A 15,639-nucleotide genomic window follows, 5' to 3' on the forward strand; every position below is an offset into this window, starting at 1 on the left:
TGCATTCACCTAGAGATGTGTTTCTGTCCACATGACGACTGTAAGCACGACAGTCGCTCTTTTTCAGCAAGTATCTCTCCGTCTGCAAGTATTTTGTCGTGATTGTGCAGCGATATAAAAATGGTGAGCTAAATGGAGTGTTACTTCAGGTTAGAGATTGCTGCAGTGGAGTCTGTGTGTGTCTGTGTGCATGTGTGTTTGTGTTTCCAGTGACTGGTTGTCACAAGAGCCACTTTTCCAGGGACTCTGCCACAACCTTGTCTCCCTTGTTTGTCAAACACTATTGCAGGCCACTCACACTAGCTGTGTGTACCTTTCTGGCAAAGATGCACGCTGATAAATACAGACTTTGTGTAACCTGCACTGTTTGACCCCAAAGGTGTTACTGGGAGTAAATTATCACAGTTTCTATGAGTCATGGTCTTCCTGGAATATCGCTGAGCTTTGATAAATGTGCTGCTGCCAGTAGCGGGTGGATAACTTGATAAACACTTCAGAGAACCACATGACTGGGAATCGATTGGTGGGTAATTCTGCATGCTATAGTAGAAGAGGTTTGAAAACTTAAGTCATGTTTTTTCGTGACATACTTTTCATCTTACTGCCGTGGAAACAAGCTCCTGAACTTTAAAATACTGTAACAAGCAGTTCGTTAACTTCAAAAGTGAAGGTCATGCAAGCAGATGTGTGATCTATTCCACAGAGCAGTGTACTCCTTTGGATATGTACACATCTTTCTTTTTATTTAAGAGAGACACTGTTATTTATCCCACGTTGTGTTCCAGCAAAAAGTGTTAATGTGCTGAAGTAAAATATTTAGATGGGCAGTTTTGTTTGAACCTAACCTCTTGCAGTTGGAAGATAAATATTTAAAATCGTGTCTTATCATATCTAACAATTTTCTCACTGTATCCTGTGACCAGGCTTTTTGTTTTTATCTGATGTATTCCCAATGCCATATCAGATGAACTCACCTCACTTTATCTTTTGCTGGATGTTATTAGCTCAGTGGATGTTGTTGCAGTGTTTTTCGTTCACTTATTTGAACTGTCAATATGAAACATCTGTTTAACCCAGAGGCATTACAAGCCTTGTAGTTCTGAGTTCAGTTGATTCGATGCTGTTCTCTCCTGTTCCTGTTTTTCCTGCTGTGGTTCATGAGGTACGGCTGCTCGTCTGCTAAGATTGGTCACTCTGAGTGCAGTCACACCCTCCGTGATTTACTGCTTCAGTAAGTGCGTTACACTGTGGCATCAACGTAAACACTGTTTCATACCATATTATCGGTTGCTGCTGTGGAGGCACCGATTCCTATCACTGGACTACTTGGATGCTCACATACGGCAGAAATGTGACACCGTAGTCTGGTCTCAGTCTTTTACCTTTGTCTGTTTGTTTGTGCAAATTATACACAGTTTAAAAACACGTATTTGAAAATGTGTTTGAGTTTGTTGGGCACTATAGCAGATTACTGCTGCTCGAGGTCAATCGGCTGGACTGCTAAAAGACAGAATAAATATTTGGAGGGTTTAGCGTCGTTATAATGAAATCCATTCAATTTTTAGGTGTTTCACAATATTGAACACAGGCTATTTTTCTGAATAATAGCAATAATTGTCATAAATATTATAGATGGAAATATTATAGATGATCCATGTCTCTCATCCTACGCCCAGCATTGTGCGGCCCAAAAGTCTTCAAATAGTTGATCGAAGATGCTGGACTGGCACATGAGGTTTCAGGGTCAGGTCTTACATACACTCTCCTGAGTGCCCTTGCTTTCTTTGTCCTTCCTGTCTTCCTCGTGTAGCTCCCCAACCCCCCACCACACACACACACACACACACACACGTACATGCATGGACACATTCCTCCACGGTGTGAAAAATAGTTCATCAAACATTAAAAGGATGTCTGGAGAGTCACTGCTGTGCTGCGATGAGAGACAGAGAAGCACAGAAACATCAAAGTGGGCTCGGAGGTGAAAGTGACTTAGCAAAGTAATGAGGTGCAATTGAGGAAAAATGAAGAAGAGATAGAGCAGAAGGAATAAAAGTGGGAGGAGGTAGGCGACAGAAGCAGGGAGAAAAAGATAAGTTTGTAGTAGCGGTGCTGAAAGCCGGGGTCTCGGGGAGCGTGGTCGTAAATCACACTTTGGTTTCAAAGGAGAACATTAGGGCCACCTGTCAACAATTAGTCCACACAGGGATGCCTAACTCTGTGTGTGCGTGTCTAGGTGTGTGTGTACATTTGAAAAAGATAGTGTCTACCTGTGGTAAGATATATAAAAATGAGCCGCTTTTTCCCTTTGGAGAAAGTTTGACTTCACTGTAATGTTCAAAAGGTTTCAGGAAATTAAAGTCGGGTTTGACATGACATCAATTTAAGAATTGCCAAAAAGTGCCTATTTCAGTAATTCATTATCAGTTGTGACCTGTGGAGGAAGGTCATTTAGGTCTCTCTCTCTTTCTCTGTCTGTCTGTTTTTGGTTTTTTTGAAGATAAATTGGCTCCGAGGCATCCTGCCTCATGTAAATTTAGAAATGCAGCCCCTACCGCCACCAGCGTTGATAAAACTCCATAATTTTCACCGGATGCAAACACATCGAGTCACATTTGCTTTTGTGTTTACCTTCCGGCCTGTTTTTGCTGGCTGGGTGTGAATTTTGGGTAGCAAAGACGGTTTTCTTAGGCTGGCACAAAGCAGCAGGGTGAGGCAAGCTGGGGCCGGGCCACCTAGCCACAACAGCTGCCCTGTGATTGTCGCCAGCGAGGACAGCGTTGATTTTTGGGAAGGAACTGTAGAAAAGTACACATCCTTCTCAAAGCTGCCAGCCTCAGGCCACCGGCACACCTAAAAATAGAGCCTGCAATTGGCTGGCTTCTTGTCACTGTTAAAATCTGAAATGGCTATTTATGTCCTTGTGTACAGTACTTTTTTCTCTCCCCAAAGCCTGTCCTCTGTGCGATCGATGTATTGTCATTTGAGGTGATGACCCATAATGTGAGCGTCCCATGCTGTAAAAGTGTGGTTTGTCTGCGGCGCAGCTCATACAAGGCTAGATTAGTAAGTGCATATTCTGTGCACAGGGCAGAGGTTATTGAGGCTATACCAGGCATATGGCAGCCACTGCAGACGTTTTATTATTCAGATGTCTTTCAGCTCCAACCACAGTACTGTATAATACAGCAGTGTGTGGAGGAAAAAAAGCAGCTTGATCATAATAATCTAAAAACCCTCTTTGATTTTCGCTTTGCTTTGACTTCATATTTTTACTGCGCCATAGTTCTGAGCAATACCTAGAGATGAGGTTTTTATCTGCTGACTGAGGGTCAGTTTTTCTACTGTCCACATGAAATGCTGTGAAATGTCCCGGCTTTCCCCTTTTCTGCAACATGTTTATGACAGTTATGACTTGGTGTGCATTTTTTCACATGCTTGGGTGCCTTTCATTGTATACATAGCACCAGTAATACACTTCCCAACCATAAAACATCAACACAGGGCTATTAGTCAGTGCAGCAGATTTGTTTCCCTGCAAAGCAGGAGCCCTGGTGGTCCGATCATAGGGCCATCTGGGCCCTGGCGCTGGTTCAGAGAAAGAGGGGGAGGCGAAAAACAAGGTGTGACGGGAAACTGTTAATTCACTTGTTGATAAAGGGACACTTCCTTTCTGCTATTAGAGGCTGACGGGTTGCTTATTTGGGTTTGGACTTTTGTTTTATCTCGCCCTCCTCCTCCTCCAGCGCTCCCCTTCGTCAGTCATCGTCCTGTGGTGAAAAACACCAACGCTCTGCTGAAGCCGATGCCAAGGAAACATTACCTCATAACTGCTGGTGTGTGACACGTATGTGCACGGCCTCGCGCTGACCCTGTTTTTAACAGTATAGTTTACCTTAAGTCAAACAGTCGCAGCGTACAGACAGAAAATCTAGAAAGTTTCGCAAGATACGATAGATGGCTTTAACAGAGGAGGTCGGGATTTTAATTTCAGTAACGTGTAAACTGCACGAACCAGTCGGATGGATTACTTGTCCAGACTTTAGTCGTCATAATGAGCTGTCCGCCTTGGATCGCTGTCCGGCCTGAGGCTGAGCTAGCCAGCATTTGCAAAGGGACCACATGCATGCCATTTCAGATTTTTATTTTATTCTTTTTTAATTTACTCTCTGATGTGGTTATACCATCTATACCATCTCCACGGCTACTGACCTCACCCAGATATCAGCGATATTTAGCTGACGCATGTCCAACCTCACAAATGAGTGGACACATACTTTCCAGCCATTTGGTGCCGTTCATTCTCACGTGTAGTAAAAGGATGGTCAAATATATTGCAGCAGAAATGCTAAGCCTGCTCGATCCCTTGTCCCCTGTAACAATCCAAAAAGCGTTGTTTTTTTTATCAGTCAGTCTGTTTGATGCCTAAAATGAAAGACTTGAACTTGTTACATTTATTCACTGATTTGTCACATTGTCTCCAACATCAGCTTATAACCAGCCATATTTTTTTTCATTGGTTTATATTGAAACTCATGTTCATTTTTAAAATTAAACATAGTTATGTACAAAAGAACATGATGAACCATATTAAACTTTTATAAATGAAATAACTCGTGGAGGGGACAGATTTCGAATTTTCTCAGATAGATAATACTTTGTACTTTTCAAATGTATGAAAAAAAGTTCTCCAGCAGAAATAATATCTGTTGATATTTAAAACTTTCCAGTAACTTTTAGAATGGACATAAAAAATAATTTTAGGTTCACTGGGTCAGCAAAAGTGAGTTGAGCCTCTGCATGCGTCTGTGACCTCGCTGTGCTGTAGTTGACAGGACCGAGTTTATCAGTTTCTTACCTTTCTTTGACCTTGTCCTACATTTTCTGTACACCCAACAACAACACAAGGATGCACATGGTAGCACTCTCCCCTGACATGAAGTTCTGACATTTTATCAATGACGGCAACATTACTTCCTGTTCTTTATCCTGAGACATTTGTATCGTGCTTCTGTGTCTCAGCTGAAAGTTGGAAATAGATCAGAGTCATTGATCATTTGGGAAGTATCAGTCAGACAGTAGAATAAGACAGAATAAACTTTTGAATAATAAAATGATTATAGAGGTGAAGACGCTGTTTTATTACCACAATGATCCTCCGTGTGGCGCTGTGTGGTCAGGATTGCCGACACTCTGCAGAGGGAGGAGCAGAGCAGGCAGGCCGTGCTCCGCAAAGAGAGACGCACAGAGAGGAAAGGACTCGTAAAGCCTGACTTGTTGCTGCAAGGATTTCGCCTTGATACAAATCTAACAACACAGAGAAAGCAGGGTAATTTCTCTGGACCCTTTTTTATGAATGGTCACTTCCTCCAGCTAAAACAACTTGCAGCCCTCCTTTGTAGGTTGTGTTTTTTTTAAAAGGCAGTCTAAACACTTATCTGGTGAATGTGGGGCCTCTTCTCGACCTCTCTTCTCCTTTTCAGTTTTAACATATTTAGAAAACGAGAAAGACGCAGTTACATTTGAAATGAGATATTTTATATAACAGCGAAGACACTTTATTTCTTCTCTGAGCTGCCTTTGTTTTCATAATTCGCCTCTTTTATTGGTGACACAGAAACCAGCTTCACCTCTAAATCCTACTGTATAGATCTTAATAATTGAAATGACAAATTACTTGTCAGCAGGAAATAGGAATTGGCAAATGGCTTCCTACAAGGAGCAGATGTTCTTTTAAAAGCATTTTTCCCTCGACCTGCCATGCAGTCAAGAGGATTTGTACATTACTCAGTACATTTGATTTAACAGTCGTGTGCCATCAAAGGTAAGCTAGTGTTTGCGGATCGTGTTTGTTGCCGGCTCCGGCGGCAGGATTCTCCCTGCGGTCGTCGCAGGAACCAGAGCCCAGCTTGGCTTGAGTCAATAAACGGAGAGCTCAGCGTAAAACCACACAGCAATCGAACAAGCTGTTTACCCTGAAAATTAGCCTTCCCCTCTACTTTTAAGGCTTTTAAACCAACCAAAAATACACAGTGCAAGGAATATGTATCTTGGCCAGCATTTGGGCTCCGCCAGAGACCTCTGTCCTCTTTATAGGAACCCTAATAACTCAGCCTCCGTAGCCACTAACCCTCTCGTCACTGGCTGCACTCATCATTATTTGATTTGCAAAATTGTAAGGTAGAGATAAAGAAATAAAGCTGGCTTGCCATTACACACAGGCAGCACTTGTGGCTTACAGCTTATTGCCTGCCATGTGAATAGCACACGCTCTGAAAAGCCAAAGCCGTCCATTGTCACAGAAATCGATAGATTTTACATCCTGCTTTTGTTCTGTGCAGCACTTGGATCCTTATGCTTAAAAATCATTTCTATATGAATTCTGAAGCTTAAATCCTTCAAGACGTTTCTGTTCGGTCATCTTTTTAATGCAGGGTGTGTGCCCGTGTAAAATATGCATTAAAAAAATGTCAAACATGCTGTTGCTGCTAAAAAATGTCTCTCAGATTCATTTCTTTTTCTTCATAATTCAAACCAAGCTGATTTGAGTTTAAAGGTGCACAAGCGACGCCGCGTCTTTGTAGTCCTTAAAAATAAAGAAGCGTGTATTAACCTGAAAGAAACCTTTCCCTGCTTTGCCCTCAGATTCGTTGTTTGCTCGTGGACTAAGTGTTTTTGACATGCTGTTTATTTAGACTGGGAAGTCAAAATTCTGCCTGCTGAACCCAGATCATAGCGGCCTGCAGGTTGTTACCAGCAGAACCGCAAAAAAAGCCAATCAGCACGAGATGGGGAGAAAAGCACGTCTGCACCGACTTTCCACGTTTCTGTTTGCACGTGTTTAACTGCTGTAGGTGGTGGATGCTGGTCCATTAGTGCAGACGAAAAAAGACAGGCACCGCTTTGACAAAATAATTAAAATACCAACCTCCTTCAAGAAGAGAGGAGACTGAACTCTGCAGGAATGAAAACACGATGATGGCGAGGATATGTTAATCGTTTTAGCTGGACTTCACGAGTTTCTGCCATTGGCTCGTGAATGCAGCGTGAGGCGGCTGTCACAGTAATGCAGACGTCTCATTATCTCCTCTCTGTCTGTCTTATTGTTTCCTCTCCTTTGGACCGCGAGGTTATAAAAGGAGAGGCATTTAGAGGCAGACAGAGTGACGGACGCAGCCAGTCTCCTCTCTGACCAGGAAGGTCAGCTTTTCCTCATTTAGCTCCGGGCATACGCTGATCTGTTTTTAATCATGTACGCTAACACAGTTGTATTTATTTATTTGTGTATTTATTTATTTATTTTTGGAGCAACTGTTGGAATCTATTAATGGCAACGGGGGGAAATACATACTGAAAGTGTATCTTAATACCTGGCCACACACAAAGGTGAATATTTTTTTGCATCTGATTTCATTTTTCCTATAATTTTTTGCTTGCAAATTTTTTTATTTAAAACCATTTTGGCCCGACGGAAACATGCCTGCTATTATTAAAATAATACAAAAAGTTTTACTTACAAAAAGCGCAATTTTAGGTTCACACTCTTCATACTGCTTTGATTGTTGTTGCTAAATTAGTTAATTTGTTGCAGATTTTTCTACTGAGATTTTTAAGCATTCAGTCAAATTCTTTCTCGTCTAACGGAGATGTTTGCTTTTCATGTGCAGCAGGACACCTTACAAACCTCGTTCTGGTTTCTCTAACGTCTAACGATTGCCATAACCCATCCCATCTTTACTCCTTCACCCGAATCAGATGATAGATACACACTCAAACACACACATATGGTTGAAGTGTGGGGTGTCATCCGATCCACTGGAGCCGTGTAACCCCCCCACTCAGCTCCTCTTGCTGGCGACTCAGTCCCGTCTGATGAAGCCTTGTAAATACTGACATGCTGTAAACTTGCGGATCTGATTTCAGGGTGCTGTTTGTGCGTGTTTTTGTATTTGTGTGCATTTCTTTCACCTGATAGTTGTTAGTTAGAAATGCACATATGTGTTGTTAGACGTGGACACGTTCCGCTTCTGTGTTTCTGTGTTTTTTGTTGGTTTTTTTCCCTCCTGCCTGCTGCTTTTTTCCCTCTTCATTACAGAACCGACTGCTCTAAGCTCTGAACAAACTGCTCCTTGGCCGTACGGAGCATGTCTGACACTAAAAGCCTTGCTTCTTCTTCCTTTCTTTCTTTCTTTCTTTTTTTTTTTTACCTCTGGTGTTTGTTCAGTGGAATTTAAGAAAGAAAAGAATCGTGTTTGGGCTTTTTTTTCTATTTTTGCTCTTGTCGAGTGTCTGTTTTTCTAAGCTTCCTGACATGAGAAACTTCAATAAAAATACAAAATGTTCAAAAAATTTTCCCAAATAGGGCCGTTAATAAAAGCCCCCCGTTAGCTTGCGGTTTGGGAGCTGGAGACCGGGCAGGAAGCCATTTTCACACAGGCCGCCCTGACCTCGACTCTTAACTCTGACTGAAAATAGCAGACGAGCGAGATCACTGTACAAAGAGAAAAGAGAGAGAGGTGGAAAGGGAAAACCGAGGAGATAGATACCTCAGCAACACTACCTGAGAGAGAACGAAAGAAGGAAGGAGAAACAAAGCGTTCTGACTGATGGCTTTTCCACCAGTCTTCCGATTCCTTTGCAAAACAGTAAATCTCGTGAAGTTTATTTTCTTTGCAGCATCTGTGTTTTATAAGGGCTCTTTTAATTTGTTTTTACTCTGTCCAGTGGGGGATCCCCTCTCCTTTCTTTTTTACTCCCCTTTGTGTTTGACCCTTTTTATTCTTCCCCACAGTCCTTTTCTCTCACTTTCTTGTCTTCCCTTCTGGTTTTCCTCTCTCCCTCTCTTTCTCCTCCTGTGGAAGTGAGTGTTTTAATAATGCTTCCTTAGGAAGTTGGAGATGGGAGAGCTGCATTTTCTTCTTCCCTGCTTTAATCTCTCACCACATTTCTGGGAAACTTGCATTGTCAGGTGGTAGAATTTGGGGACACATTGGTACAGGTCAGCTGCTGTTGGTCAATTATTGCTGAGCTACTTTGAGGTTTCTTGAAATACTAGATCAAAGTCAGTATCCATGTTTTAATGGTAAAGCAGTACTTTTTAAAATGATTTGTGTGTTTTAAATAATGACATTTTTTTCATTTATTTGTATTTAGCAAAAATAAAATTTAAAGTGTCAGTAACTAGAAACCTATAAATGTAAAATACCTTTTAATGAAATTGAAATTAAAAAGCAACAAAAAGAGGATCATTGATTTATCACTGATGATAATAAAATAAAATGTTCTAACTGCTGCTAATAAAATTAATCCAATTTAAACCCCATATTAAAAACCTTTTACTATGTTTTTAAGTTTACAGAGAAACCTTCCAGTGTGATGCTCGTCAGCAGATTTAGGCCATAAACAGAAAACGGCCTCGCTGCTTTTTGCTCTGGCACACCTGCTGATCTGATAAACTCCATCACTCCTTCTTTAAAGTAACCCCTTTGTGTAAATATCAGAATCAGTGCAAGCTTCTCCGTCAGTGAAGAATAAAACAAATTCTGCTGTTTAGTGACTCGTGCCATGGTTCCTTGTCTCCTTTCCTCGATCAGACCTGTAAATCCACAGTACTTTTCCATCAATGTCATCATTTACTCACATATACTCGCCAGGATTGAGTTCACCGTATAAATACATGCTTTTAGCTTTACAGTTGGAAAAAAGAATTGTCTGCATACATGTAGTACATGTATACATAGTATAGCTGAAAATGAATAAACAATAACCAAAGTGTCTGTTTTCCACCTGTCACATCAAGGTAACTCATACTGATGCAAAAAGAATGGGGGGAAAACAAAAACACATTTCCATAAAGTACGCCTGCTTATTGATTTGCCTAAATGAATGAATGACCTGAAACGGCCACAGCATTAAAGAGACAGCTACGACCACAGCAGGGCAGTGGTAAGGTACTCATCATCAGGCATGAGCAAAAGTAAAACTTTTAGTGGGAATTATTTATTTGGATCTTAAAAAATCAAATTAGTTTCATGCGTAACACTAATGTACTTCCAAAACTTTAAACTAGGGTAAATAAAATGATGATTATGTATAAGGACAGATTTACATTCAGCTGGCTGAGGAGCTCCAGAAACCCCCCGCACCCTTTAGATGCTTGATTGAAAAGCGGCGAGCCAGCATTTACACCCACTTCATGGAGGAAATTTGGCATTGTTGCGATTATATATAAATAATGTCGTCTTTTGATATGTTTGTGGCTATATAAAGCGTTCGAGGCTATTTTGATGTTTACGCCATTGTTTCTGGCACCAAAGTAAAGTTTGACACCCAGAACTAATTTACGTAGGCTGTGAAATCCACTTCCTGTGTGACCAAAGTTCCTCCACACAGTTTAACGTGCCAAAGTCTGTCCAGTTCGTAACAGTAAAGCTGGAAAATGATTTAAACAGAGTCTTCAGCCAAATACACCCAGTGCTGGGTGTAGTGGAGACAGTGCTATTGACAGAAATAAAAGCTATTCACAATTTCAAGTGTATTGCTGTTAAGTCAAACTAGATGATCGGGTTATTGGTTGTTTGACCTTCAAAGAGTTCAGAGTATCAGAGCAATAAGTGATTGTTCATGTCAAAAACTGGACGGTATGTGGGTGTCGTTCTGTCTGCAGACAACCACACAATTAATTCCACTGTGAGAGAATTGTGCTCAACACTTTGAGCGCTGGCAGTTTTACACTCTGTGGGATCAAGCTCAAATCCAGTTTGAGCGTGTATAGTCTTGTTGGTGTGTTTGTTTATGAAATCCTGTGATGAAACCTGCCTCACCCAGCCGTTAATCCCCAATGAGAGTTTTACTGGCTGATAGTGATCCATCATCCAAATGCAGAAATTTTTTCCCCCACCCTGACGAGACACATTCTCTAGAACCATTCTCCTGTTTAGCTCGTGCGAAGTTTTTATTACACGCTGAAACGACTGCTATTTGCATTAAGACAGAGGCTTTTTATCTTTTTGACCATGAGATGGGAAGTAAGCAAAGGAGGAATATCAGCTTCTGTCCAAAAATATCTTCAAAAGCAAAAAACATAAAAGCATTCCCCTACTGGGACACCGTCTCCGTCTCTTTCTCTGCCCCTCTGTCTCACAGCTGCAATATCATCCTCGAGTCCAAGGTCTCTCCTAGCTCCCCGAGCATCACTCAACATGTCACCTGCCTAACCTGTTGCCTCCCCATCTCAGTTCCCCTCCATTGCAGTTTGCTTTTTTTTTTCCCCACCGACTGAAATATCCTCTCTGGCAGAACAATTCAAATAAGACACAGTGTTTGCTTGGGCGCACAGTCTTCAGAGCTTGTCCTTTCGCACATCGGCTCCAAGTTGCAAGCCACCTGCTTGTATTGGATGCAAATAGGGTATTAAAAGAGGGGAGAGAAACATGAGATAGCGTGACACGGGGAGGCTGAGGAGAGAGAAAGAGCGCGAAGGATAGAGAGAGAGGCTTAATGTGAGAAGAGAATGCAAATGCTGTTGAGACAAGGCAGGATGGATGCAGGAGTGCTGGATGGATGGTTGGATTAGGGGAGAAAGAAAGGCGAGGGTCAGGTGTTGGTATGACTTTTCGCCAGGGTCAAGGTTTTTCTCTGGATGACGGCAACGGAGCTGGATTTGCATTGATGGATCTTCTTTCCATGGGGATGTCATGTATCAGTGCTTGGGTACATCACGCCCCAGTCATTAATCAAATCATGGCCTCCGTCTAGAGCTATCTGTCTGCCAGGCGCTTCTCATCTGTCTACCTTGTCTTTCTCTTTGTAGTAGACTCGCTCTGCGTTTCGCTTGTTTTCTTTCTGCACTTGTAAATGATTTCAAATGATTTTAGATGCCCGCTGTAAGGACACGCAGCAAGCCTTTAAAGTTAAAATGCAGCAAGATTGTGATAAAAGCAGAGCAGGTGACATTAGCAGGTACTAAATGTAATGGTTTGCTGCGGCGATAGTATCAGTAAGAAAATGGTGCTGTTGTCTTACTCACCTGTCATTGTTAATAAACTGTAAAGTCTAAAATCTTACAATCATGTATAAATAGTTACAATGACTGTGCTCACACAACATTTTGTTTTCTAAATAATTGATATAAATAGACGCGTGCACAGGCCTGATTTCCACTCCCACTGCTTACCATAGCTGGATGTAGACACACCCTTAATCAGTTGTTTGCATACATCTGCTCCACCACTCTGACTATGAAAATAACAGCAAACAAGAGAAGTTTCACATGATCGCATTGCCAAAGATCTTTTAACAGTGCCCAAGCTCACAGCCTTCCCCACCTGCTGCTGTTGCAGTGTTCGTAACAATAATCTGTGTACATGCAGCAGTAACACTCGCATCAGTTTGTGGAGCTTGAAATGAAAAAGTCTTTAAATGCTTACATAATTTGGATTTTTGTGTATGCAAAATGAAACTAATGGCATCAGATCATTATTAGTGATCAGTGATTAAATTGTTGTCGGATTAAATATTAATTTTAACCACACAGTCCTCTGCAGAGGCCCATGCCCACACTCAGTGTCTGGAGGAACCTGATATAAGCAACTAAAATTATTCTTTCTTTTGCTCTGGTACTTTATGCATACTCCAGCTTCTGTCATGCCAAATAAACTAAAAAGGACTGACGCCATATTGCATCCACACTTCCTGTAGTTCACAGAGTTGGTCGTGAAGTCTGATATTACATAATAGAACCTAAACCTTCCCTTGATAAATGTCCCGCATACCATTCCCATTCAGTGAGAATGTCTACACCACACACACACACACACAGGCTTCCCGTCTGCCTCCCACCAGTTCACATATCATCTTCTGTCGGTCCGTGATCTCTAACACGGCCCGTACCAACTCGTCTTCTGTGTCTGGGGGCTTATGACAGCTAAGGACCCCTCAGCCCCGAGTGACAGTGCCGTGTTGACAGCCGGGTCAACAGCGATCATTACCCCACCGTCTCAGTTTAGCCACACCTGTTCTACAACCCGGTGTGTGCGCCTTATTTTTAAGGGTCGCGGCTGACGACGAATAATCCATCGGGGGGCATGCGTGCACGGAGGATACTAAATTCACTGACGCCCCCGCGCACAAGCCTCCCGCTCAACTCCCCTCTTAGCTGAAGCACCATTATGGCTTTTCAGGCTGCTTCCTGTACAGATTCTTTTTTTTCTGTCCTCCCTCATCTGCCCTACTTTCCTCAACACAAAAGGTGCTTCCCAGGTTCAGGGGGTGTGTAGCACTTGTAAAATGTGAATGGCTTTCAGGAGTTGCCTGGGTAGGCAGTTTGACCAAGAGAGGAGCAGAGGGAAATGAAGGACAGGTTTGCGTAATGGTCCGCTCTCCCCATGCGAAGGTCACGCGGCATTGTTGGCCAGCAGAGGTCTAAAAGACAGGCCTTTGGAGGACCACAAAGCAGGGCTTTGGCAGCACTAATGAAACTCAGAGCTACACGTTAATGATCTAAAAGACTGGACCAAAACACTCAGCGGCCCCCTTTCCGCTTGCATTCAGCCTCCTCTTGATCGCTCCTTCCAAATAATGACAAGGCACTCTCCTTCTCTACCTTTATTGTAACCTTTGATGTCTGCCTTGTTTTCTTTGTGTCTGTGTCCCCCCTCCCTCCTTTTCATTCCTTTATGTTACGTGACTGTCACTCATCTATTAAGGCAACAAATGGAACAAGGAAAACATTCAGAGAGTGTATTGTGGTGCACCCACAGGTTTGCTCTTTATTTCTTTTGAAAGCACTTGAACTTGGAATTTTCCTTGGGCCGCCTATTGAATGGGGAGGGTGCTTTTTTAAATTTTTATTCCAGTATTGTCATAGGATTACAAAACACAGTTGTATTGTAATGCACATTTCCAAACCCCTATAGTTTGGTTTTTCATTTGTAACTGTTTATTTGTAATTGTGTCTTTTCTCATTGTATTAATAGGTGCCCTTACTCGCAGCACTCAAAAGAATGGTGGTGTTACTGGCATGCAGATAGTTTCGATTTCTTTTGTTTGATTTTATCAGTGTTTTCAGGTAAACTTTGGTTGCAGTCGTTACAGTATGAAATATAACAGGGTAGGCTTAAATCTGACCGGTGAGTTTGTCAAAGGTGGGCAAATAAAGCCAAAAGGGAAGAAAGAAAAGATTCATGTTTTGCTTCTGGTGATTAAATGAAACAATGTAACATTTGGGTTTAAATGTTTAGAAACTCTTCTCACCATCTTTTCACAATCGCTAAAGCATCTTACTCGAGTGGGACTCATTGTTCTTCACCTTAGAAGATGTAGTTAATATAATTGTTAAAAGGGGAAGAACAATAAATATGTTAGTAACCCAATAAAAACCCTGCTTTTTGACTTATATATAAAATTGCTCTGCTAATAAGATGAGACTAATTGCATGTTAAGTGAAACTCAGTGAACTAGCTGCTGCTCTCCCTGAAGTAGCTGGTTAAGGTCATTAGACCTTGAAGAAGCCCTTTGACATGGCCTGATTATGTTTGGCTGCAGCTACACGGTGTGTGTGAGATGAGATGTGTTTCTCTGGATCGTCTGTCTGCGTGGGTGTGTTTGCGTGTGCATGTGCGTTAGGCCTGTTGATTGGCCTTGATTAACAGACTGCCAGGCACTAGAAGCAGAGCCTTTGTAATGTACCATCTTGAGCTAGTTATTTCCAATCATTCCACAGGAGGCCTTGAACTCTGAGTTGTGTGTTTCTGCGTGTGTTACGGGCTGGGAGAGGAAGATGGTGGGTCCAAAAAAAAAAAAAATCATAGTGTTCAGTCTGAAGAGAGAAGGGTGATGTCTTCTCGTGGCCTAGTGTGCAATTTGATGTGAACGTCACATGACATTTTAAATTTAATTCCAAGTGAGCAATATTGAGAATTAGCATCTGTAAAGAGTGCTGAACTGAAAAAGCAACCGCTGAGCATAGAAAAGATGAATAATGCATGTAAAGTTGTTGATTCCAACTGCTACCATTACCTGCAGTGACTCATGTTCCACTTCAGATCCATGAATAGGAGATTTGGTTGGCCTTGCAGTTAAGGGAACACGCACGTCTGTTCGCTGCAAACACGTTTAGTAATCCCGCATTTTCCTGTGTGTTTTCCAGCCAAACTGAGCAGCCAGGATTCGTACAACAATTTCACCAATAACAACATGGGGAACCCGCGGCTCATCCCATTGCCCAGCCTCACTGTGGTGCTGCCTTTGGCTCAGATCAAACAGCCCATGACCCTGGGCACCATCACCAAGCGCACAGGGTTGGTATCTCTCTTTCTCTCACACACACACACACACACACACACAAATACACCTCCTCCACAGGAACTGTAATTTATGAAGCACATGTGTTCAGCTACAAAATAAAATGATCTTATTACCTCATTACACAGAATACATAACTTTGTGCACTAGTGCTTTGGCCAGTCACTTTACTTTATCCTCTTTATTGCCATAAACAGCAGTCTAATAAATTTCTTATTAAAAACTGTAATTTTTTAGCACGTGGATCTGTACACGATGGCCATCTTTCCCCTTCAGATGAAACTTTTTTTCATGGCACGTATGTAATAATTAGAGAACTAGTCCAGCTCCAGTGTT

General features: G+C 42.0%; 1 protein-coding gene across 5 annotated transcripts in view; it reads left to right on the forward strand.

Annotated features, from left to right (window-relative positions):
- Window positions 1-15,639, forward strand: part of bcas3 (BCAS3 microtubule associated cell migration factor) — a 312,938-nt gene that overhangs the window by 66,617 nt on the left and 230,682 nt on the right. For all 5 annotated transcript variants that reach the window (XM_080289123.1, XM_080289122.1, XM_080289124.1 and 2 more), the window contains exon 16: window positions 15,149-15,299. In XM_080289123.1, coding sequence (XP_080145249.1) covers window positions 15,149-15,299 — 151 coding nt within the window. The remainder of the gene's footprint in view (window positions 1-15,148; window positions 15,300-15,639) is intronic.

This window comes from Astatotilapia calliptera, chromosome 14 (assembly GCF_964374335.1).
Source record: "Astatotilapia calliptera chromosome 14, fAstCal68.1, whole genome shotgun sequence".
Classification (NCBI taxonomy): Eukaryota; Metazoa; Chordata; class Actinopteri; order Cichliformes; family Cichlidae; genus Astatotilapia; species Astatotilapia calliptera.